Source organism: Erigeron canadensis, chromosome 9 (assembly GCF_010389155.1).
Source record: "Erigeron canadensis isolate Cc75 chromosome 9, C_canadensis_v1, whole genome shotgun sequence".
NCBI classification, from domain to species: domain Eukaryota; kingdom Viridiplantae; phylum Streptophyta; class Magnoliopsida; order Asterales; family Asteraceae; genus Erigeron; species Erigeron canadensis.
This window is the reverse complement of record NC_057769.1, coordinates 11,725,341-11,749,801: the sequence shown is the minus strand read 5'-3', so window position 1 is coordinate 11,749,801 and position 24,461 is coordinate 11,725,341. Positions and strand designations below refer to the sequence as shown.

The window sequence follows — 24,461 nt, the reverse complement described above, 5'->3', positions numbered from 1 at the left end:
ATCACTTTTTATAAAATGGTCGAAGATCCACTGAAAACAGCATCTTAAGGTAAGAATTAATTAGGCGGTTTACAAATCACTTCCGTTATATCTCGTGAAAGACGAGATTGGATAGTTTGTTAGTCATGATCATCTATAAGGCTTTCCAAATATAACTAATGTGCACATTAAACCACATTGAATATACTCGAAAACATGCCCACCATTACATATGAAATGAGCAAGTTACAGGTTACATCCAATGATCCAAATTGACTACAAACCTCAAAACTCATATTTTCATACATTCACAATGGGCGTGTTTTGAGATATACCTAAAAAGCTTTTGCCAGTTTTCTAAGCTCTTGTTTTAGGACTTTACCTGTTCCTGTTTTTGGCAACTCTTTAACAAATACTACTTTCTTTGGTACCATATATTTTGGCATATTGTTTAAACAATGTTCCAAAATATCGGGTTCAGTTACGTCACACGCTTTTTTCAACACGACGAACGCGCAAGGGCTCTCTCCCCATCTCGGGTGAGGCATTGCCACCACGGCCGCTTCCAATATTGCGTCGTGTTTGAAAAGAACAGACTCTAGCTCCACACTACTAATGTTTTCTCCTCCTGATATGATCACATCTTTTGATCTATCTTTTATTTCAATATAACTATCACTATGGATGACTCCAACATCACCAGTAAAAAACCAACCATTCTGAAACGCGTTCGCAGTCTCCATTTCATCTTTTAAGTACCCTTTCATAATGCTACTTCCACGTAGCACGATTTCCCCAATTGTCTTACCATCGTGTGGAACGCTCTCCATGGTTTGCTTGTTCTTGACATCTACGTCTGCAAGTGTAAGTATACTTACGCCCTGACGAGCTTTTAGTCTAGCTTGCTCATTTTTAGCTAGCATATTCCATTTGGATTGCCACTCACATACAAGTGCAGGTCCTGTGGCTTCAGTGAGGCCATAGGCATGAACTATGTGAAATCCAAGACCTTCCATTTTCTCCAATAGAGCTGCAGGCGGAGGCGCCCCTCCAGTAAGTATGTTAACCTTAGAGGTGAGTTCACGACGCTCATTTGGTTTTGCGTTTAAAAGAAGATTCAATACAACCGGGGCACAACACATATGCGTCACATTATGGTTTTTAATACAAGTATACATCATATCTGCACTCGTATTGCGTATACAAATATTTGTACCCCCTCTAGCCGCTACACCCCAAGTAAACGTCCAACCGTTGCAATGGAACATTGGAAGTGACCACAAATAGACCGGCTCGGTACTCATTTCCCAACCTTGAATCAAGCTTATAGTGCTCAAAAACGCACCACGGTGGCTATAAACCACCCCTTTAGGCTCAGAGGTGGTTCCAGATGTATAATTCAAAGCAATCGCGTCCCACTCGTCTTCAAGATCTTCACCTTGGTAGTCCGGGTTACCATCATCTATCAATTGCTCATACTCTATCTTATTATCAAAACGGACTCCAGTGGGCTTCTCAATATCATCAATCGCTATAACTAGAGGAATGTCGGGCTTTTCTGAACCAGAGACCAACAACCGAAGCCCCTCTGATGCTATAGGAATGTACTCATAGTCAACAAACAAGACCTTCGCTTCAGAATGGCGAAGAATGGTGGCGATACTCTTAGCATCTAGTCTTGTATTTATTGCGTTTAGCACCGCGCCTGCCATTGGAACTGCAAAATGCATCTCATATAAAGCCGGTATGTTTGGTGCCAGTACTGATACCTAATTAAAATCAAAACCAAATATATATGATTATATAAACAACTTAACAATTGGGTAGTGATCTGTACACCACCTACTTTTAGCCATACACCACCAAACGTACTTCACGGAATTGTATAGTACAATAATCTAAAGCAAATTTAGTGGTGTACGTAAAAGTAGGTGGTGTGTACATATCATCACCCTTAACAATTTGTTCTATATATTCATGATCAACAACTTGGAACTGAATAATATGTACATGTCTGGCTTGACAAGAAATGAACTTACAACATCATTTTTGACAACATTAAGGGAGCGAAGAGAATCAGCAAGACGGCGGCAGCGTTCATAAGTTTGGCTCCATTCGAAACGGACCTTGCCATATATGACCGAAGTGCGGTTGGAATAAACGACGGAGGCTCTCTTAATGAAGGTGAGAGGAGTAAGGGGGACATAGTTTGCTAGACACTTCGCAAATCTATTCATGAATTAATGATTTAGTAGCTTCAACCCACAAGTTTCATATACTCTGCAGAAAGCTAACGTATTTAATATGAAGAACATCTTTGGTTATATATACAATGTCACTTTGACAAATCATCATATATACATATTAAACAAATATTCAGAATATATATAATCACTGGTTAGTGTAAGTGTCTATGTATATGTCTGTTTATGATAGAGATATATTAACATGAAGAACCGAAACGGCAGGGCCGGGTGTGTAAGTAATGACAAATGGTACAAAACAAAGCCCATTTTCAAGTTTTTGATACCGAATCTGTAACACCGGTGAGTTGACCACAAAAACTTTTAAGTAAAAATAAAAATTTAATGTGAAAATACGACCTCATATTCATTTATTGGCATTGTATTTTAAATCGACATCGTATTCTGAAAACGACCTCGTATTTCAGACTTGTAAGGTGGCATGACATGAAACCCTCCCATTTTACCCTACATATAAATTGTCTTATTCTCCTCACACTCTCATTTTTCCACCACCTTAGCCTCCTAGCAAAAACACACACACCTTTACTACCCCCATCTTCCCTTACTACCCTATCTTTACTACCTCACTTTACTACCCCAAAATCAACAAGTTTTATGGAAAACAAACCTTATTTTGTTTAGATTTAGCTTCAATAACAGTGTTTTTATGTCCTAAACATCATCACAAACATCTATTTTACAGACTTAAAGTATAAATCAAAACCCCTTTTTATGCTCTTCTTTTGGTATTTTTCGGTTTTTCTTTTAATACACACACTACACCCACCAAGTATTTAACCTTTTACGTCCAAAACGTTTGGAATCATATACTACATCTTTTGTCAAAGTTTCGTGTGATTTCGTTAACAAAATCTTAAGATATAAGAATTTTTGTACACTTTTTATAAACTTTGTTCAAATGGGTTTACGGGTTTAAGTCCGTTTTTTGAGTTTCTGACTTTAGGATTGTTTTCCCATCATATTAGGGAGTCTAAAAGTACAATCTGATGTTAAAAACACCTTCCAGATCGAAATAAACGATTAGGGTCTTCTAGAATGAATTTTGGGGAAGAACAACCCAGTTTGCGACCCCGCCGATTTACGACCTCGCATTTCCAATTTAGCCTCTTATTTCCAATTTACGACCTCGCATTTCCAATTTAGCCTCTTATTTTCAATTTACGACCTCGCATTTCCAATTTAGCCTCTTATTTTCAATTTACGACCTCGCATTTCCAATTTAGCTTCATATTTCCAATTTAGCCTCTTATTTTCAATTTACGAACTCGCATTTCCAATTTAGCCTCTTATTTTCAATTTACGACCTCGCATTTCCAATTTAGCCTCTTATTTCCAATTTAGCCTCTTATTTTCAATTTAGCCTCTTATTTTAGTCTCTCAATTTATCCTCTTATTTTAGTCTCTCAATTTAGCCTCTCAATTTCATTTTTGTCTTTTAGTGAAATAAGACCCCAAATCTAAAATAAGACCTCGAATTCAATTTAAGACCCCAACTTTCAATTGAGACCTCGGATTTCAGTTACTACCTCGGTTTAGTCAACTTTGGTCAACTTTGGTCGATTTGGTCAACCTTGGTCAACTTTTGTCGATTTGGTCAACTTAGTCAAACTCATAACTTGGTCAACTTTGGTCAAACTTGTAAATTTTGGGTCAAACTCAACCTAGTACGCTTTTGGACAACTTAGTTGATACTTGGTGGCACGTTATGAGCACACTTTCCTATAATGAATACATACTTAGTCGTGATAACTTGTAACAGATTGATTGCACACCAGTTACTTGCTTTCTGACATCTTGTATAACTTAAACTTGTTGCTAGCTGTCAGGTGAGTTTTCGTAGCCCCTTTTTACTTATGTTTTGGGGTGAAAGGAATACAAAATGTGTTTTCATATATGCCGTAACTACTTTCATTGTTTATTCTATGGCTATTAGACTACTTTATGATACTGGTATACATGCTCGCCATGTCATGTTTATGACTGTAAGTGCACGATTGATACATACTAGCCATGTCATGTTTATGACTATAAGTGCAGGATTGATATTCATTCTAGCCAGCTACCGTAAGTGCACGCTTATACACGTACTCATACTTATGTATCATGAGTAGGTCTAAAGCCACACCATACTACATTATTCATGTATTCACATTTAACGGCATAACACTCACTCATTCAAACGATAGACGTTTTCAAGTGATTATTCAAGTTAACGAATTGCGATTTCAAAAGAGATTCCAAGTAAACAATCATGTTGTCAAACCTACGAACTCACCAACCTTTGTTTTGACTCTTTTAAGTATTCCTTTCAGGTAATCAAGCAAATCGTGGCTAGGAATGGTAGCATGGGACTTGTAGCAGACTTTAGCCTTAGGATTTGGAGTTTTGCATGTTTTTCTATGTGCTAGTTGGCATTATGCCTAATCTTTTCCCCTGCGTGGGAATTTATCTTATGTTTTATTTGAATGTTATAGAACCTATGTTTGTGACTTATGTTGGGCGTATTTGAACTATGTATTCGACTATTTATGGTTAATCTATGCACTCATTTAGTTATTCCTATGTAACATCCATGTGCGCGTGTGCTTTATCTTGCACCTCGAGTTTTCCGCCTTAGTCGGGGTGTGACAGAATCGTATTGCATGATTATAACATCTATTTCATATGTTTCTTTATAAAACTATAAATGTATTGATTTTATAAAAAAAACGAAGGAATACCTTAATTTTTAGTATCACATTACAAAGAAAGAATGTACTCATGCAATGTATGAAGTAGTAGACAAAAGTAAAAGTCATGGTAGGGGTGAAAAGTGAGCGAGGTTATAGAACTCGTGGATCGGAACGGATCGGAAAGGTGAAGAGACATGACTTTTTGAAAAATCACAGAGATACCATGAAGATATCAGATTGGGTAATTTATATATAATTTTTTTAATGAAATTGGGTGTTTGGTACAATGGAATGGAAAAGGTGGAAAGGGAATAGGAAACACTTCTCATGTTTGGTTGCAATGAAGAATGGGAAAGAGAATCAAGAAGTGGGAATCGATTTCATTCCCTCCATTCTCTATAAATTGTAGAGAATGGATGGGAATGAAAAAAAAAAAATTTGTTTTAATGATGTTATATGTATTAGATTTAATTATTATTTAATTTTTTGTATTTTTCATATATTGATTCTCTACTTGTACTAAACGACGAAATCTATTCTCTTTCCAAATACCCATTCTCTTTCCCACTATATCCATTCTCTATTACATTTCCATTTTCTTTGATTTACTCCTACCAAACACCCCTCTAGCAAATTAAAAATATGTAAGAAAACTCAAACTTAATCATAATTGTTTAAAGACATTAACATAATTCTTCAAACATAAATTATAATTGTCTAAAAACACCATCTAAGACATCTTTCTCTAAGAAATCTTTCTCGATATGTTATCTGAGGCAATCATTCATATATTCGTAAACGATTCTCTTTTGTCACCAGTGTTTATAAGTGCAAGATAGTCACAACTTAGAAAATAGAAACTCCGAAATGTTGTAAACATTACACCTTAAGTATATAAACCTTTAAAATTTAATAAAACAAAAATGTTACATGTATACAACTTCATATGGAACCATATATGGCACAACTATTTTTAATTTCTTGTTAAAGTATTAATTAAATACATATGTTACCAATCTGAAAATAAGAAAATAATACAGACTATCAATAACAATTTAAATTAAGTTATAAAAAAGATTGTTTAAGCATACTAAAAAGTTACGCATTACTTATTACTTTAGGTTTAGGCCCAAGATGCCACCACATCATCTTTTTCAATAATTCGCTTGGTCGCTCAATTGTTTCTTTTTCCATAGCAAGTGAGCTTTCACTTTCGTCTTTTATATATTAAAAATCTTATACTCCTTCACTTTAGGGTTTATAATTCTTCAATTCAATTTAAGGTATGTCCATATTTAATTCTCAAGTATGTTGAAACAAAGCTTTCCATATACTCTCTAAAAGTTTTTAGAATCTAACATAGGTCTATGGACACCTTACACCTATGTAGATCCGCCATTGCTTCAAGTATACAACAATTTGCACCGGTAACAATGATCCCAACCAATGCCTTTACCAACAGGTTGGTTAGATTATTATGTGTTTTAATTGGATCAGATGGGTGGCTCAAGCTCATCAATCTAGAATTTCATGGTGATGCATATGGGTAAACAATGAGAGTACTAGGTGATGGTGTTGGTGCCTTCAAGAAATCAAAAGCCGAATTGAACATCCAAAATGATAAAAGAAAAAAAAGGAAAAGGAAAAGAAATTATAGAAAAGGAAAAAAAATAAATTAAAAAATAAAAAGTTATTCTCAAGTTACAACTAATAAAAAAAGAAAGGAAAAGAAAGACAATAACTATAAAAAATAAAAAGAAAAAAATAAGGAAAACGAAATAATAAATATAATACTTTTATTGTAGGGTATATATAACTTGAGAATTGTAGAGTTATATACTTGTATATTCCAGCTGTCATCTTTGATCAAAATTGACTCTCCAAATCCCAGATACAAAATTGTCCACCAACAAGTATTTGCAAGCGATGTGTAATACACATTGTCATGCATAAAGATACATTTTGTTTCCCCATAAACTCTCTTTTGCTATATTTTTTATTCTCATTTGTTGCCCATTGCCTTCAGCAAGCTCGGATATATATATCTAGTATTTATGTATAATGTATTCACAAGTTTATAGTTCATTCTTTTTGTCATGTTTAAGTTCATTTTTGATGTACACAAATTAATCGTTAGTCAATGTGCATATTTCCTTCTTGCTAGTCCATTAGAAACTTGGGAAAATGTTATCCCATTTATTATGCTACATAAACTGAGTAACATAATTCATAACTACGTTTAGGAAAAAGTTTAAGAAAAAGACAACCGTATGAAATCTCACAGAAATAAAGATTCTCACTTTTGCTTTGAATAGCGTTTGGGCTTTTTGATGTTGTACTTGATTTTGTAGACTTTATTTTACAAGAGTTCAATTGGATTCACCACCAAATAAATATTATGTACAAATCCATACCACGAGTGATGTGTTGTGGCTAAGTTGCAACCAATGTAATAGTTGACTTAGATTGAGTGATCTTCAAGTACTAATTTAGCTATTTGTTGTTAATACTATTGTTCTTGAATATATGATTCAATATTATTAAAAATTACATTATGGTTTAAAATTTATCAAAATGGATTTGATCAGCTACATAATGACCCAATCTTCCACTACCAACTTTATACGGAAATGTGTAACTAAATTGACCAATTGAACCAAAACAATTGGAATCGCTAGAATCTGTTACTAAAGTACACCGTTGATCTAAACACTAAGACCAAAGAAGTTGTTAATGAGCTTGATGGATCATAGGACTAAATTGGAATCTTTTTAACCATATAAGGTTAAAGGAAATGAAAAAGGGAAAAGAGAGTAAAAAAAGAGAGATTCTTGAGTTAGAACTAATTAAAAAAAGGGGGGGGAGTAAAGAAAGAGGGAAAAAAAAAGTAAGGAAAAAGAAATGATAAATATAGCTTCAATGGTTTTATAATTTCAGTTGTACATCTGTACTGTAAATTTGAACTTTGCTGGTGACGCTTCAATGGTTTTAAGACCTCAAGACTATGTACCATAACTCAACTCGTTGAAAAGTTATACACTAGTCGTATGTGTTATTTACTCATAATGCATTCTTTATCTTGATACATAATGTTATAAATTTGTTACTAGTAAAAAAACATGTGTGATCATCAATTATAAGTTTTCCATGTGATCTTTGCAGACTTCACTTTTGTACATGGGCAACTTTTAGAAAAATCGGGGTCAAGGAATTCTTGTTCTAGGAGGTAAGATATCTCTCATCTTTTGCAACTTCAGCGATTTATATTACATATTTTGCAAATGTGTACGGTATTGAATTTGAGTATGATTTAATGCAGATCTTGTTCTAAAAGACCAAATTGTTATTTATGATGATTTGGGTGGTCAGTGGATTGGTTGAGCAAGTTGTGACTATAAGTATATATTTATCCTTGATCATAGTGATAAATAATTAAATATTTGTGTTTTTAATTGTTAAAAGATATTTTTTTTTCTAAAATTCGCCTGTGATTATTTGTGAACATAGCACAAATAAGTCATATTTACACAAGAACTAATTTTCAAATAGAGAATCTTTGAAATATTCACAGAGATGAAAGAAGTAATCTGGTTGACACAGTTATATTTGGTAACTTCTATAATGAAATTTCTTAAGAAGTTCATTGGGGTGATAAAAATAAGATACACTCTTCAAAAAATACATATTTTAGCATTTATAAAATATCACCGTTAATATGCACTATCGTTAAGACAATCATTATAGTGATCTAACATAACGGTTTTCTGGAAAAAGAAGCTTCTATTGATGTTGTGTTATATATAGCAACTCATTCCACTCGCATATTGTTGTTCCTTAATGTCAAGTGCATCGTCTTTAAATGTGTCAACGAGCTCAACTGGTGGCAGAAGTGAAGAGATGCGAATGTTGGTCTAAAGTGTGAGCCTCTTACAGTACGCAGTTACCGGGTTAGATGAAGTAGTATCATGATGCGTATATTACGTGGAAGAGCTTTTTGGCTTGTATAAAGACACAAAAATCACAAGTTTGTGTAAACATTCTCCCCCTAATTAAACTAATACTCCTAAACTATTACGAAAATACAACTTATGTCGTTATATATATATATATATATGGTTAGGTTCATGTGATAACCATTCATATATGAACATATGTAATATCAACTATAACTTTGAGAGAAATATCCAACTCATTGGTTAAGTTGAGAATCTTTGACTGCAAATGATCATTGTCTTTTCGAAGACTTTTTGGGGATTGATATACCTTAGCAGCACCAATGAGTCTTGAACACCTAACAAGAAAATTTGGCTTGAACTTGAAAAAGCCTACCCAAATTGATAATCCTTGTCATTGAGTCAGATTCCTTTATATAATAAAGGATCCCAACCATTGGTTTGGAGGGTTGCATGTGCAATTAACCAATGAGATGTTGAGGATTCAACCCGATTATTGTAAACTTCCGAAAATGGATTCGGTTTAATCAAACCTTCAAAATGCCTCGGGAATATCAAATTTGGACAAGATAGAATCAGTAATCTCTATTGATAAATCAGAAAACCTATCCACTTTCAAATCGTGAGCCATTGTTAATGGTTGATTGAACTAGAACAAAATGCAAGGTGAGGAATTTGGGGGTTGTGGTTTATGGTAACAAAGGAAATATAGGGTTTATAGTGTTTACTTCATTTTTCTTTATTTCCTACTTTGTAAAGAGAGAGACTTTTATATAATAGAATCTAATCCTATACAGATACCGGTTTTCTCTCACAACACACACAAACACACATTGCACACACTAGATCTAAATACACCATATATCATTAATTATGCTCAAATCTCTTAATTACAATTGGTACAAGAGCTCCAAGGCATTAGATTGACCTGTTTCATGATTCGATTTCATCATAATTTTCATTTCCTTTTTATCTAAATTTGATTTGGGCTAATTTGTTTCAACCTCGGTTAATAATAATAAAAAAGGGTTAAATTCCCGATGTGACGATCATCTTTCCACTATTTCAATTTTTCGATTTGGAGTTCATTGTTGACGTCACTTTTCCAGCGAAACTTTCTGGCCGTCGTGTTCCTGCAAAAAGTATATAAATACCGGTTTTCCTTTCCTGTTCTTCGATTGAATTTCTGTTCAAATACCGGTATTCCTTTACCGGTATTCAAACTTTTCGTCTAGTATTCAAAACCGGTATTCAAAACCGGCTTTCAACCCTTTTGACCGAATCTATGTGTGGTTGTTTGTGTTCTGTGAAATCTATGTCTGGTTTACACAAACACCGGTATTAGTATTGTTGTCGTCGATTTCATAAAAACAAGCTCTGATACCAATTGTAATTAAGAGATTTGAGCATAATTGATGATATATGGTGTATTTAGATCTAGTGTGTGTTTGTGTATGTGTTGAGAGAAATCCATTGTTTGTATAGAAATAAATTTTATTATATAAAAGTCTCTCTCTTTACAAAGTAGGAAACAAAGGTTATATATACTCCTAATTCTATTTTATAATTTTACTCCTTGTACATTGAAAACATACAATTCAACAACATTTATTAAATTTAACACCTAATGCCTTACTTTTTATTATTTATTATGCATTATCTTGTGCTCAAGCCTATTTTTTAATACACTAATTAAGCCTTTTAACTATTTTTTATTTTTAACTAAAAGGGACCTCGTGATGCGACGGTGTAGTAGTGGCGGTGGTGATGGTGACGGGTCATGGTGGTGTGGTGGCGATGTAATGACAAGCGGCGGCGGTCGGTGGTGGTGTTGATTTGTGTGTATGTTTGAGAAAAAGAGACGTGATTGTGTGTTTGATGTATTGAGAGTGATTAGGAGTATTTTTAGATATTTTTTAGAAATTTTTTAATTTGCTTAAATTGTAGGTTTTTATATTAGGAATTTCATATATATATACTAGTGTTCAGTCCCGTCCAATGGATGGGTAATCTCCAAAAATATTAATCAAAGCTAAAAAATTAGAATTCAAATATATTAAATAGATATACCGAAATCAACTTGAAAATTTTGCTACCTGAATAGCCACTCCATCGGTCAAAATACTCCTAAAATTTTCTGTCTATTCACCATTGACCGAGCCATGTCTGATAGTGCCCTGCAAATAGCAAAAAAAAACATGGAAATAACTGATAAGTTCTCTTAGTGTGTTTTTATGTATTTAATCAAATTTAAAAAAAAAAAAACCCAAACAAATTAACCATAAGAATTGTATAAACATCTTTGCATACAGATCTAGAAAAATTATTCAAGATAAAAAAGGAACTCAACCAAGGACATTCCACACGTCGATCAAATGATTTTATCGGCTAATGCAAGAAAGATAGGGAAACAAATTCTTGATTAAAAAAAGGAGTCGAGCCAAAAACTTTGCAAAGCCATCTCCTATTGTGTTAAATCCTAAACATAACGTGGATCAAAGGGTTTAATTAATCTAAAGGTATTATTTAAAATTGATATCATGTTTTTCATAAGATGTATATCTGTCATACACAAACTAAAATGATGAATTGTTCCACCATGATAAATAATCATACTAAAACATTCAACACAATCTCAATATGTAGCATTTTCCCATGATAGAATAACAGCGGCTAAAAAATTACACCATTAATGAGCTAGTTTCAAAACAGATTCAAAATAATCATAGTCGATATATTAAAATAATCATAATCTTACTCATAGCAAAATTCGACTTTTTATCTAAAATTTTATAGATAGATATAATCGTAAATCTTAAGTATACACCATTAATGAGCTACTTTCAAAACGATATCAAAATAATCAAAGTCAATATATTAAAGTAATCAGAAACCTACTCATAGCAAATTTAGACTTTATATCTAAAAGGTCACAAAATAATATAATCGTAAATCCTAAGAGTTAATATAGGTTACAGATACAAAATTTAATATAAAATATTTAGATTAGTTAAGTCATATATCACAACTTAATCAACACGAAAGCTAAAGAAGAAAACATATGAAAATTAACTTTATATAAATATTGATTCCAGTTTACCCTTTTTTTTTTCAACTTTAGTTCAAATAAAAAATTTACAGTTTCTTATATTCTAAAAGTGTAAACTATATAATTTGAAAAATACATATCAATTCATCAACAAAGACCATCTCGAACGTTTTGATTTTCTTCGGGTTGTTCCACTCCGAAACAGTCCATACATGTAGAACACGGAGTCGTAAATAATGGTTAACATGTGTTGGCTTAAGATCTTCAAGATGAACTAATGTGGTCATATTTTTTGTTATTGAAGAAAAAGCCATAACGAACCTATAATGAAAAACAAACTAAATTAAAAGAAATAATAATAACAATAACATAAGAATTCAATGTTAAAATATAAAAATAATGATTAATTATGTGCAAAGTATATAAAAAGAAAAACCTTTTTGTAGTTGATCGTAGCTTCTTTTTTTGTTGTCGTACGTGAGTTATATTATAGATTACCAATAAAACCGAAAAATGTAAATTATTTATTTTTATATTGGGTGAAATTGTAAATTAGTGATGGAAAACCAAAAAGTGTAAATTAATTATTTTTAAGTGTAAATTGGTGATGGAAAACCAAAAAGTATAATTAATTATTTTAAATTGGGTTAAAGTGTAAATTGGTGATGGAAAATAAAAAAATGTAAGTCAATTATTTTTAAATTGGGTTAAAGTGTAAATTAGTGATGAGAAACCAAAAAGTGTAATTTAATTGTTTTAGATTGGGGTTAAAGTGTAAATTGGTGATGGATTACCAAAAAGTGTAAATTAATTTAGATTAATATTAAAAAATTAGAGGATTAATAAGGATGAAGGATTAAGCTAAAAGAGAAGGATTAAAGGTGTCAAGTGTACCCCAAATCCCTCTTTTAGTTAGATTATAGATAGATAGATATATGTTAAAAAAAATTTACGGATATAAAAATGAGCAATGTTAAAGTTACAAACCAATTACAAACATATTTTTACAAAATTATGTCTAACCAAATCAAATCAAGAAAAAAATAAATAAAGAAAAAATAGTTTAACGTTTAATTGGTCCATCAAATTTGCCACATAATTTTGTAAAAATATATTTGTTTTTAATTTGTATACGTAATATTTCTCATAAAAATTCCTTTTGAAAAAGAAAAGTTTGAAGACTAAAGAGTCACCAGAAACACAAAGTTTGGAAAAATATAACATTAAAAAGTAGACATAACTCAGAATTGGGGGTGAAGTAAGAGGGTTAGCAGCACCCAAAGAAAAACACACAACACAGGCATCAAAACGACAGACTTTACTGAATTCTTCAGCCCATGCCTAATGTTGCCCGCTACTGCTGCTCGTCACTGGTAATTGTTCATTGTTCTTTTTTTCACTTTTTTTTTCATATATTAATATATATATATAATATTTTGTTAACTAGGGTTCCTGTTTTTGTAGGTAAAGTTAGAAACATGAATTTGTAGTTACAAATTTAGGTAGTTAGTATGGAAAGAAACGTAATTACTCGAAAAGTAGATTATGATGATCGGATATCAGAACTTCCGGATTTTCTTGTCAATCACATAATCTCATTTTTAGTTAGATATAATCCGGCCCACCTTATTCGAACGAGCGTGCTCTCCAAAAGATGGTTTGCCCTAACTGCTTCTTTCCCGATTTTGGTTTTCGACTTTGATCGTTTTTCATACACGGCCAAGGACAGGTTTTTCAAAGATGTTGCATATACAACTTCTAGATTTTCCCAACAGCAAAATGTCATTACTGCCAACACGTTTGACCTTCGTGACGACCTCAAGGATGTTGCGTATGCTAGTATCGTTGACCGATGCCTTGAATTAGTACTTAAACAAGGCTTGCAGGTGTTTGTAATCCATAGTTGTAGACACTATTACTCTGTGCAACCACCTATGTATCGCTTGCCTAACGTAGTCTTATCTGTCTCTTCGTTAACGTCTTTGAGCATACGTGATTGTGAGATGCCTTCTTCATTGATGGTTGGTGGTGATGATGTTGTTAAAGTTCAAGTCATTGCAGTTCTTGTCTCTTGAAGGTGTCTATCTTAATGAGGAGATGATCAAGTGTCTGACTGCTGGTTGCCCTCTTGAGAAATTTAATGTTTATCGATGTTATGGTTTCAAAAGATTTTGTGTTTACGGGCTGCAAAATCTTCGAAATGTAAAGCTTTACTATGTGCATGAAGTCGAGGAAATAGATATTCAAGCTCCAAATCTATCTAAGATATATTTATACCCTACGAGTACAGGAGATAAACCACCACGTACTAACTTGTTTTCTGGCAAGAAGTTGACAATGATTTTCCGCGGATGTTTATCTGAACAGTTTGCTGTCTCCTTATCCAGCTTCCCGTTTCTTGACACTTTAATATTGGAACTTTCTTATAACTGCAGAAATTTTAAGTTGTCAAGTCATTCCTTGAGGATGTCAAGCCTAGATACACAAATTGGTTTGGATAAAATTGAGATTGATACTCCCAATTTGCATTATTTTCAGTACTATTTCAGACGTCCAATTGTGCTTCCTTCAATAAGGAATTCACGCCCGATGAAAGCATGTATGGAATGTTACCCAGACTTCCATTGTGACACTGATTGGTTCCAGCAGTTTAGGCGATTTTTGGACAAGTCAATTATATTCAAAGTGTTGAAGTTGAATATTTCCATGGTATTGTATTTACCAAATTCGTTCATTTGATCAGTTTATTATGTAATTTTACTAGGTTCAAAGCAATGATATAAAAAAATTCAGACATTAAGTTTGTTTTTTACGATTTCTCTTGTAGAATTTCAAAGATGTTGAAGGACTAAAGTTGCTTGACTGGCCACCTTTTGAACTTGAGCACATTGAGTTGAAAATGCTTGGCATAAGTGACTATTTACGCGTTGTGGAAGCTAATCTTTGGTGTTGCCGTCCTAAATCTTTGACTTTAAAGCCATTCTACATTTCTAATGGAAGGCGGGACCAAATGGTTAAGGTAAGTGTTATATATTCTTACTTTGTCTAAAAATAGAGTTTATTATCATTTATGATGATGTATTCCAGTACTGTACAAAGATGGTAAAATATATGGATGCATCGTGTTTCATCAATGATCTAAATTTTGTTTCCGGGACATAACTAAACAGAGTTCATTTTTAATTCTTTTCTAGTTTACATAAAAGATGCTGCAACAAGAAGATAAGGGCAAAACTAATATTCAGATCGTGTTTTCTACTGTCAAAACCGGCAGATCGGAAGATGTGTTTATTACCTTCTTAAAGGAGGAAGGTAACCTTTGCTTCTTGTTTGACCAGTTAACTTAGTATACACACATATCACTCATCTCTTCATTCTCTTATTAACATTCGAACAGTTGGTCAAAAAGCAAGTCAAGAAGCAGGATAATGAATTAGTTGAAAGGTAGGCGAGTATGTAGATTTAATGGTGTATTAGATCAAGGAGTTTACCGGTTAGCACAGGAGTACGAAAATGGGGAAAGTACCGGTAAAGATAGCAATTATGTTGGTTTGGAGTACTTGATTGCAGAAATTTGTTAGAAGAAAAACCTTGTGATGATTTATACATTTCTGTTGATGGTTTGTACACTTTTTCCTTGTTTTATTTGGTATTGGTTTCAATATTCTTGACTGAATCTTCATTATTGATTGTTCAGACAATGTTCTTTTTTCTAGTTCAAGGGTGATGTTGATTGTGGTTGTCTGCGTGTTTCAGTTGTGTGTGCTCCCATCGAACGAGCTTCACATACCAACCATGTGACAAAAGATTATATTTGTATTGCTATATGTTATGTGTTGGTAGCCTTTGACCAATCAATTAACAACCCACAAACAACTTTAATTAAAATGTGTGCCAGGTCTTTAATCTGTTTGGTAAAGCCTAGCATTTGGAACACTGGATTAACTGGTGGTTTAAACGTTCATTTTTTAAAATCATTTCAAAAACACACTAATCATAAAAATGCCTTAGAATTGAAAAATATATATACAAGTCTGGCTTAGCTTACAACATCATTCTTGACAACATTAAGGGAGCGAAGAGGATCAGCAAGACGGTAGTGACTAGTGACTCATAAGTTTGACTCCATTTGAAATGGACCTTGCCATATACGACTGAAGTGCGAATAAACGATGGACTTTTGGTTACTTTATAGTGACTTTCCAAATATTATCCGATTCGACTTTCCAAATGCGATTAAGTTGAGTCTTTTGATTATGTTGATCTATAAAGTAGTTCGATCTTGAAACCACATTTATATATGTTATAGTGACTTTCGTGAGTATTAATGTGAGGAAAACGTCAATAAGTTATTTTTTTATCTTTTTCTTTTTTATAGATTTAATTTTACACACCAAAATTTTGATGTTTGACTTGGTTATAAATGATTTTTTAATTCTTATTCAAAATATAAAAAGAATTTAACATTCAACAATATTATCCAATGTCAAACTTAAATACTTTTTTTTGGTTGAGTTTTTTTTTGTAAATTTAAGCTTTTTTTTTTTTTTGAAAATGCAATGTATGGTATTTATATATTCACAAGGTCATTGCAAATCACAAGCGACCTGAAATTTTATAATACAAAGTATTAACAGACATGTTGCTTTGTGATCTACTCTTAAACCATAAATACTTCCAAGACTTTTTATATTATCATAAATACCCAAGACTTTTTATATTATGTATAATCTACACCGGGTTAACTTCAATATCATTGAATCTTCTGTCGTTCCTAGCTTTCCAAATACACCAACGAGTCGTCCAAACAATACCTCTAAAGATCTTTCTTTTCTCTTTCCATGCGCCGACATGTTTGTGGATTTCCACAGTATCCTTAATGTCGAAGATAAATAATGGTGTGTGGCACCAAGAGCTCACCGAATTCCAGACCTCAATGGTGATATTGCAATGACATAACAAGTGTTCAATACTTTCCAGCTCCACATTACACAGCCCACAATTCACATCCCCCATAAAGCAATTACGAGACTGAAGTGCAACCATGGTAGGAACTTTATCCATTACCGCTCTCCAAACAAAGATGTTAAACTTCTTCGGAACCCATCTAACCCATCTAAAGATGAATCTATCACTAAAATCCCTTTTATCAAGCCTTTTCATACCCTTGACAGAGAACCCATGGAGCTCGTCACCCCTCCAAATCCAACTATCCCTATTTGAGTTTACAGAGACATCGTCCAGGAATCTACATAAGCTTCCCCATTCCTCAAGTTCATCTTCACTGTTGGGTCTCCTGTAACATTCCCATCGGCCATCGATTCCAACCCTTTCAGCAACCAGGTAGCTTTTCTTTTTGTCCAGCGCAAACAACAGTAGGAACCCCACCAGAAGGGGATCTGGTGAGATCCAAGGATCGCACCAAAACTTCACTGACCGACCGTTACCAACCACGACTTTACACAATAGATTCAAGCTAACCCTACGTACCTTATTTTTATCCAGTTCTTTCACCATAAACATCCAAACTCCAGTAATGTACCTGTTATGGGGTATGGTATGTACCCCTCTACCATTATCGTCGATAGCAACAATCACCGATCTTCACAATCCCATAGGTTTAGAACGAAATCTCCAAATCCACTTGGAGAGTAACGCCAAGTTCATGTCCTTTAATTGTGATAAACCAAGTCCACCACAGTTGATGGGAGATGTCACTCGATCCCATGCTACCCAGTGAACTTTTCTCGATTCCAAGGAACCACCCCATAGAAATCTTCTAATGATGGCTTCAAGTCCCTCAATGACCGCCGCCGGAGCTTTAAAAATAGAGAAATAATAAAAAGGTAGACTTTCCAAGACGACTTTAATAAGAACCACCCTGCCGCCCATGGAGAGTAACTTTCCTTTCCAGTTTGCAAGTCTTAACTCGAAAATATCAAACACAAATTTCCAATTGTTGATTCTATTCATGTTAGCTCCCACCAGAATTCCCAAGTGTCGGAACGGGAATGTTCCTACTTTACATTTGATTTTAGTTGCCATTCTTTCCAAGATATCCCTCTCTACCTCGACCCCATACAAACTGGACTTGCTCAAATTGATTCTGAGCCCCGAACACACATAAAAAATTCTCAAAATTTTTGCAACAATACAAATATTTTCCTCAGACCACTCCCCAATTATGATACAATCGTCCGCATAAATCATGTGGCATAACGTCGGACCACCATTAGGTAGCGTCACCCCCTTAAAGACCTTATTACTACTCGCTTTATTCATCAACAAAGAAAGCGCTTTATTTGTTTTTGATTAAGCTTACGGTTTTCATTTCTTTATAATACTAATTAATTTTTATAACTACAAAAAAACATAAGTTAAAACAATATTTCTAATTTAAAAAGAAAAAAAAAATACCAAATACAGCCCTTAAGGTTACATTTAATGTGCATAAAAAAACATTTTATCTTTCATATCAAAAGTCTATGACTTTTATAATAAGTGTAATGCACCTTAACTACAGTTTTTAGGATTTTGTTTAGCAAAATCCTCTAAAAAGTTAAATATTTTAAAATTTTCAAATATTCCGATAACCCTTCCACTTTGGATTTCCAAAATTTTGGATCCCAAAATTAAGTATTCGAATTTTTTAAATATCTAGTTTGGACATGCATACCTTAAGTTCACTATTGTAATATTCGTGTATTGATTGAGTTTTTTTTTTCTTTTCTGAATAATCATTCAATATTCGACATTAAGGAATACGATAGCATATAATAGTGATGTCATGTATGTACAATAGATTACGAGATGTATACCATAAGGTGTTACAAGTGATTAGAAAAAACCTGTTGGCTTTAGATTAGATAAATTATTACTAATATCAAACATAATACTAGATCTTGATACATTTTTGATACATGTTTCTCGCTATTAGGCTAAACTGGGAGTTCAGATGCATGTGATGGTGGATGTATAAACTTTTTTCATTATAAAAAAATCAAATGTACAACATGTCCGTATATTGTAAGGATATTAATAATAGTTATATTTATATATCTACATTTATTTAAATCTATATTTTATTATGCATTATAATAATTATAGTTAAATAAGAATGTTTTAATAAGAACGTTAAAAATAACTAGGAACAAGATATTATAAACTCAAGTATTTTATATCCTGAATGTATGTATAGATACGTTGATGAATAAAAAAACTATCAAAAAAGTTGATACATACCAATATACAATGCAAATACATCTTCAACAAAAATAAGTGCAACTTTAATATGCTAACTAAAATAAAGAAATTACCCCGTATTATGCGTTTTTTGAGCCCAATACCTCGATGATATTGGGGAAGGTTAAGATTTAAGCAGACCTTACCTCTACCTAAGTAGAGAGGTTTTTTCCATGTCCAACTTAAGTGGTAGAAAATGTCCTTCAACCTTTTGCATGGGATGAGAATCGAACTCATGACCTCTGTCTCCAAAAGCCAAAGTGTTTACCAATATGCTAATAAAATCTGCGATGCAAATGATTGCCAGCTCGTTGGCTTGATGCACACAGGTTTTCCCCTAGGCGGGGGTTCGAGACTTGTTAAATGCATTTCTTGGCCCCTGTTAATGATAAGGGTTGCCTATGTACGCCAGTGTGTTTCAGGTTTTTCCTTAGGCGGAATCTGGTTGAGACACCCGACTACCCATGTTGTGTAGCTCCTTACCATATTAGGTGGGAAGTGCATCAGTTAAAAGTTTAGTACATCCAAGTGTCTAACTACTACGTCACACTTCAATTGTGATACTAGCGTCTCAACAATATTGAATTTATCAATTTGTAATGTTCTTTTTTTTTGGTAAAAGGCCGTCACCCCTAGTTAGAATTTTATATATAAAAAAAAAAGACAGAGTGCTAAATAGACTAATACAACCACGCACCTAGTGCATAATCCAAGTAAACAGGGGTACAAACCACCCCTTGGACAACAAAAACTTGAAAAGAAATTACAAGCTAATTAATTAAAGAAAATGGGAGATCCCAAGCTGTAAGGAACCGTTCCACTCTTCTGGTCTTCTTAAACCGACAAGTCAATAGCTTCATCCTAACCATGTTGATGATACTTCCAATAATTTCCTGCTTGCAGCTCTTCTTCTTGGAAAACAACCTCCGATTACGCTCTTGCCAAATATAATAAATACTAGCTAATAGAAGAAGCTTAGCTGTAACACTCTTTACTGATTTCGACTTAGCTATCGGCAGCAGAGTACTAATAATCACGTCCAAATCAGTTGAACTGTCTTGTATTTCAGCTTTCATTCGAACTCCATTCCAGACCTGTGTAGAGAAGTCACATTCAAAAAAAAGATGTTTATGGGAATTTTGTTGACGCTCACACAAAGGACACGCCAGCACTACAGGAACTGAAGAATCATGAAAATCCCAAGGTTGAAGAAGATCTTGAGTCTTAAGCTTCCTTTTCATAACCAACCACATAATAAACTCACATTTGGGTATACCTTGACTAAACCACACCAAATAGTACCAAGGCACTTCTTCAGCTCTAGGTCTTAAGTCTTCCCATGCCATGCTTACAGAGAATTCTTTATAGACTTCGTTCCTATCTCGCCATAATAAAGTGTCATTCCTTTGTTCTACTAGTTGAGGAGGAGCTAGATTCGACAACACCACAGTCCATTCATTCGACCAACTCCACTCATCTTGAAAAACAATATCTTTCACCGTTGCATTCATTTGAGCCCGCAGTTGCAATATTCCTTGGAGAAAAACGATCAGCCAAGGGACTATAATTACACCAATTATCAAACCAAGCAAATATTCCCGAACCATTTCCAACTTTAAACCACATAAACTGTCTAACTTTTGAACGGGCCTGAAGTAGTTTTCGCCATCCCCATGAAACACAACCCTTCAATGGAACCTCCCAGAATGATTTACCATGAAGCTTGTAAGCATGAATCCATCTAACCCATAATGACTCCTTTTGAGAGACGATGCTCCAAATATGGGCAGCCATGAGGGCAACATTAAAAGGTTCAATTCTTCTAATTCCCAAACCCCCCCTCTATCTTAGGAAGACACACATCTTCCCAAGCCACCTTAGCCTTACCCCGCTTCAATTCTCCTTGACACCAAAGAAAACCCCTCATAAGTTGTTCGATTTCTTGGATTACTCTACTCGGAAGAATGAATACGGAAGACCAATAAACATGCAAAGAAGAGATAACCGAGTTAATCAATTGTAGTCGCCCCGCAAATGAGAGACACTTAGTCTTCCAATCTCGCAGCCTCTTATGAACTCGTTCAATTAATTCTTTACAATCTCTATACATCAATCTTGAAGAAACTAATGGAACCCCCAAATATTTAACCGGAAGCCGTCCCTCCTCAAATGGCAGAACATTTAAAATGGCTAGTTTAACATGGTTTAAAACATTACAGAAGTATGTCGTGCTCTTAGGTAAGCTAGGTGCAAGCCCCGAAACTTGTTGAAATTCATTCAGCCCATTCATAATGACACGAGCAGAATCAATATCGCCATGTAAAAATATAAACAAATCATCCGCAAAGCACAAGTTTATAACATTATGCACATCACACTCCTTATGGAACTTGAAGGTCGAATTCAACACTTTACGCTTGAGTATTAAGGTTAAAATTTCCATGACAAGAGTAAAAAGATATGGTGATAGTGGATCACCTTATCGTAAGCCTCTCTTGCCCTTAAAGTACCCATTAATCGATCCATTGATGCATAAAGAAAATGTTGTTGAAGAAACACACTCCATAATCCACAAAATCATCTTCTGATGGAAGCCAAAACCAGACAATATCGATCTCAAAAAACACCGATCAACAGTGTCGTAAGCTTTTTGTATATCTACTTTAAAAGCACATCTTGGCGGTCCTCTATCCAAGTGATAATTATGCATCAATTCTTGAGTAAGCAAGATGTTATCAGAAATCCTCCTACCCGGAACAAATGCAGATAGATTTTCACTAATTAGGTCCCCCAAATAACCCTTCATCCTATTAGCAATTATCTTCGTAATACATTTGAACAAAACATTACAAAGAGAGATGAGTCGATAATCATTAACCTTAGAAGGGGCACCAACTTTTGGAATTAAAGCAATAACAGTGTGATTCAATTCCTTAAGCAACTTACCACTCTGAAAAAAATCTTTCACCGCAGCTATAATCTCAAGGCCCATAATTTCCCATGAAGCCTTAAAGAACCCAGCAGAAAACCCATCAGCCCCAGGGGATTTATCTTCATTCATAGAAAAAATAGCTTCCTTTATTTCAGCATCAGTAACCTCCTCAACCATTGATTCAGCCGCAGATTGAGATAATCTTTTAGAGAATAAACCTTGAATGTTCAAAGGCTGTACCAAATCTGCTTGACCAAGAAAATGTGAATAATGTGAAACAAGAGTAGAGTAAACTTGTTCGCCATCCACCAGATTTCCATTCTGATGATTCCTAGCAACTCGACTTTTAACAGTTTTATGGAAAAACGCAGAGTTAGAATCACCTTCCTTCAGCCACATGACCTTTGCTTTTTGTTTCAGAAATCGTTCCTCCTCTAAAAGGGCATTATTGTACGCTTTAAGATAGTGAGCTTCTTCTTCCCTTAGGTAAGGATTATATGGATCTTTATCTAATGCCTGTTGGACCTCATCAAGTTCATGACGTAACACATTAACATTATTGTGCAGATTACCTTTTGCAAACAACATTTTGCGCAAAGGTTTCTTCAGATTTTTTAATTTCTTCACTACACAATGCATAGGATGACCAGAGATATCCAATTGCCAATTCGTCGAAACCTCCTGCAAAAAATCTGCATTATGAATTAACACATTAGAGAATTTGAATGGTCGTGGTTTGAACTTCAATGATGTTGGAAGTTTCAGAAATGGCCGGCGAATGGTCAGAAGTCCTATAAGGCTGAAAAACAGCAGTAGCACCCAAAATTTTTTCAAAAAATTCAGGATTTGCTATTACTCTATCAATCTTTTTAAGCACACCGTTCATCCCTTTGGGTTTTTGATTCCAAGTATATTGTAGACCTATTTTATTTACATCAGCAAGTTCCAATAGTTCCACAATATCTTTGAACTCCCTCATAGCAATATCAATAGTGGATCTACCTGAAGAAAAATCTTCAAGGTTAAGAGCAACATTGAAATCTCCTAGTAAGCACCATGGCTGATTTTGTACAAAAACTTTGTGTTTTTCCAAATCTGTCCATAAAGCACGTCTTTGTATATATCTATTATGAGCATAAATGAAGGATAAAAATATAAGCTTCTTACTTTCTTTGAAAACGACCTGAGTATGGATCACTTGACCAGACTGGTACAGAACCATAATATCAAATATATCAGGATTCCAACCTAGAATAATGCGAGCACTTTTTATACACGCACTACCATTAGAAGTCCAGTTCCAGTTTCGAAATACCTTTGAACATAATGATTGTAATCTCCCACAAGCAACATGTGACTCCAGAATAGCACAAATACTTAGCTGATTTTCCATCAACACTTGCTGGACCTCTGTTTGTTTAGGGGGTTGGTTCATTCCCCTAATATTCCCGGAGGCTATATTATACATTTGGAACCGCTTGAGCAGGAGTGCTTGCCCCTGTTTTATTTTCCCGAAATTCCTTTTGTTCATCATAAATGTCTTCATCATCACTGTGAAGCACATCACTTGTTGAAGTTGCTGTTTGGCGGACTTGTTGTTTAAAATTATCTTGCACATTAACCTCTCATCAACCTCATCATTCAAAACTGAATAAGGATTACTCGTTTCAACCCCATTACTTGAACTAGGGGCTGCTTGATTGTCTTGCTTTATTTCAGAATTATTCTCTTTCTTATTTGATGTAGCTTGCTTTGATCCAGAATTCCTATCATCCTTATTGGAGGGGGCTTGCTTTGTATGATACACAAAATGTGGCTTAGGCTTTGTTAACTTTATCCCTTCAACTTCTTTTCCTTTATTCTTCCTCTTCTTAGGACCAACAGTAGTAAACCCATCATCTTTTCTCGATGCATCCATCACTTTAGGTTGCAAAGGACAGAAAGCATCCTCGTGACCAAAAATCATACAATGATTGCAATGTGGAGGTCTCCGCTCATATTCAATAGTTACTTGTTCTTTAGAAAAGCTCTCCCCGCTAACATTCGGAAATGTTCCTCTTCAATCTTAAATATTCACATTATCTTTATCTATTATAATAAAAATAAAAATGGTCATACAAAAGTAATACAAAATGGTATAGATATGATATAGACATAAATAAACTTTTTGTACCGACAATATGTATTTTGTTAAATATTATATTATATTCATATCTATATCTATAATTTTTTTTTTGGAAGATGCAAACATATAATACCATATAACCCATTTACAAGAAGTAAAATGAGAAGTTACAAAACAACCATTTGTGACTTGAGATATACAAAATAATAAACATAAACTATTTATATCTATAATCTATAATC

General features: G+C 33.9%; 3 protein-coding genes across 4 annotated transcripts; 1 reads left to right on the top strand and 2 right to left on the bottom strand.

Annotated features, from left to right (window-relative positions):
- Positions 1-314: 314 nt before the first annotated feature.
- Positions 315-2,216, bottom strand: LOC122583966 (trans-cinnamate:CoA ligase, peroxisomal-like). Its single transcript, XM_043756337.1, has 2 exons — positions 2,019-2,216; positions 315-1,748 (listed from the first exon to the last, which is right to left on the bottom strand). Exons 1-2 carry the CDS (start codon positions 2,214-2,216, stop codon positions 315-317), a joined length of 1,632 nt encoding a protein of 543 aa, XP_043612272.1.
- A 10,895-nt stretch (positions 2,217-13,111) lies between these two features.
- On the top strand, positions 13,112-15,660 carry LOC122582358. Of its 2 annotated transcripts, none has more exons than XM_043754736.1 (5): positions 13,112-13,293; positions 13,385-14,629; positions 14,748-14,939; positions 15,115-15,232; positions 15,318-15,660. In XM_043754736.1, the coding sequence occupies exons 2-4, from the start codon at positions 13,952-13,954 to the stop codon at positions 15,121-15,123; spliced, it is 879 nt and encodes a 292-aa protein (XP_043610671.1). In that variant the 5' UTR covers positions 13,112-13,293; positions 13,385-13,951; the 3' UTR covers positions 15,124-15,232; positions 15,318-15,660. The 2 variants fall into 2 exon arrangements, with proteins under 2 accessions (XP_043610671.1, XP_043610672.1); XM_043754737.1 differs by having other exon boundaries at positions 13,123-13,293; positions 14,459-14,629.
- A 4,272-nt stretch (positions 15,661-19,932) lies between these two features.
- On the bottom strand, positions 19,933-20,508 carry LOC122583212. The gene has a single exon (XM_043755637.1). The coding sequence runs from the start codon at positions 20,506-20,508 to the stop codon at positions 19,933-19,935; it is 576 nt and encodes a 191-aa protein (XP_043611572.1).
- Between the last annotated feature and the right edge of the window lie 3,953 nt (positions 20,509-24,461).

Coding starts and splice junctions, on each gene's coding strand:
- LOC122583966 (XM_043756337.1), bottom strand. CDS start 2,216: ATGAATAGATTTGCGAAGTGTCTAGCAAACTATGTCCCCCTTACTCCT. Junction 1,749..2,018: donor ATGTTGTCAAAAATGATGTT/GTAAGTTCATTT, acceptor GATTTTAATTAG/GTATCAGTACTGGCACCAAA.
- LOC122583212 (XM_043755637.1), bottom strand. CDS start 20,508: ATGGCATGGGAAGACTTAAGACCTAGAGCTGAAGAAGTGCCTTGGTAC.
- LOC122582358 (XM_043754736.1), top strand. CDS start 13,952: ATGATGTTGTTAAAGTTCAAGTCATTGCAGTTCTTGTCTCTTGAAGGT. Junction 14,630..14,747: donor TGAAGTTGAATATTTCCATG/GTATTGTATTTA, acceptor TTTCTCTTGTAG/AATTTCAAAGATGTTGAAGG.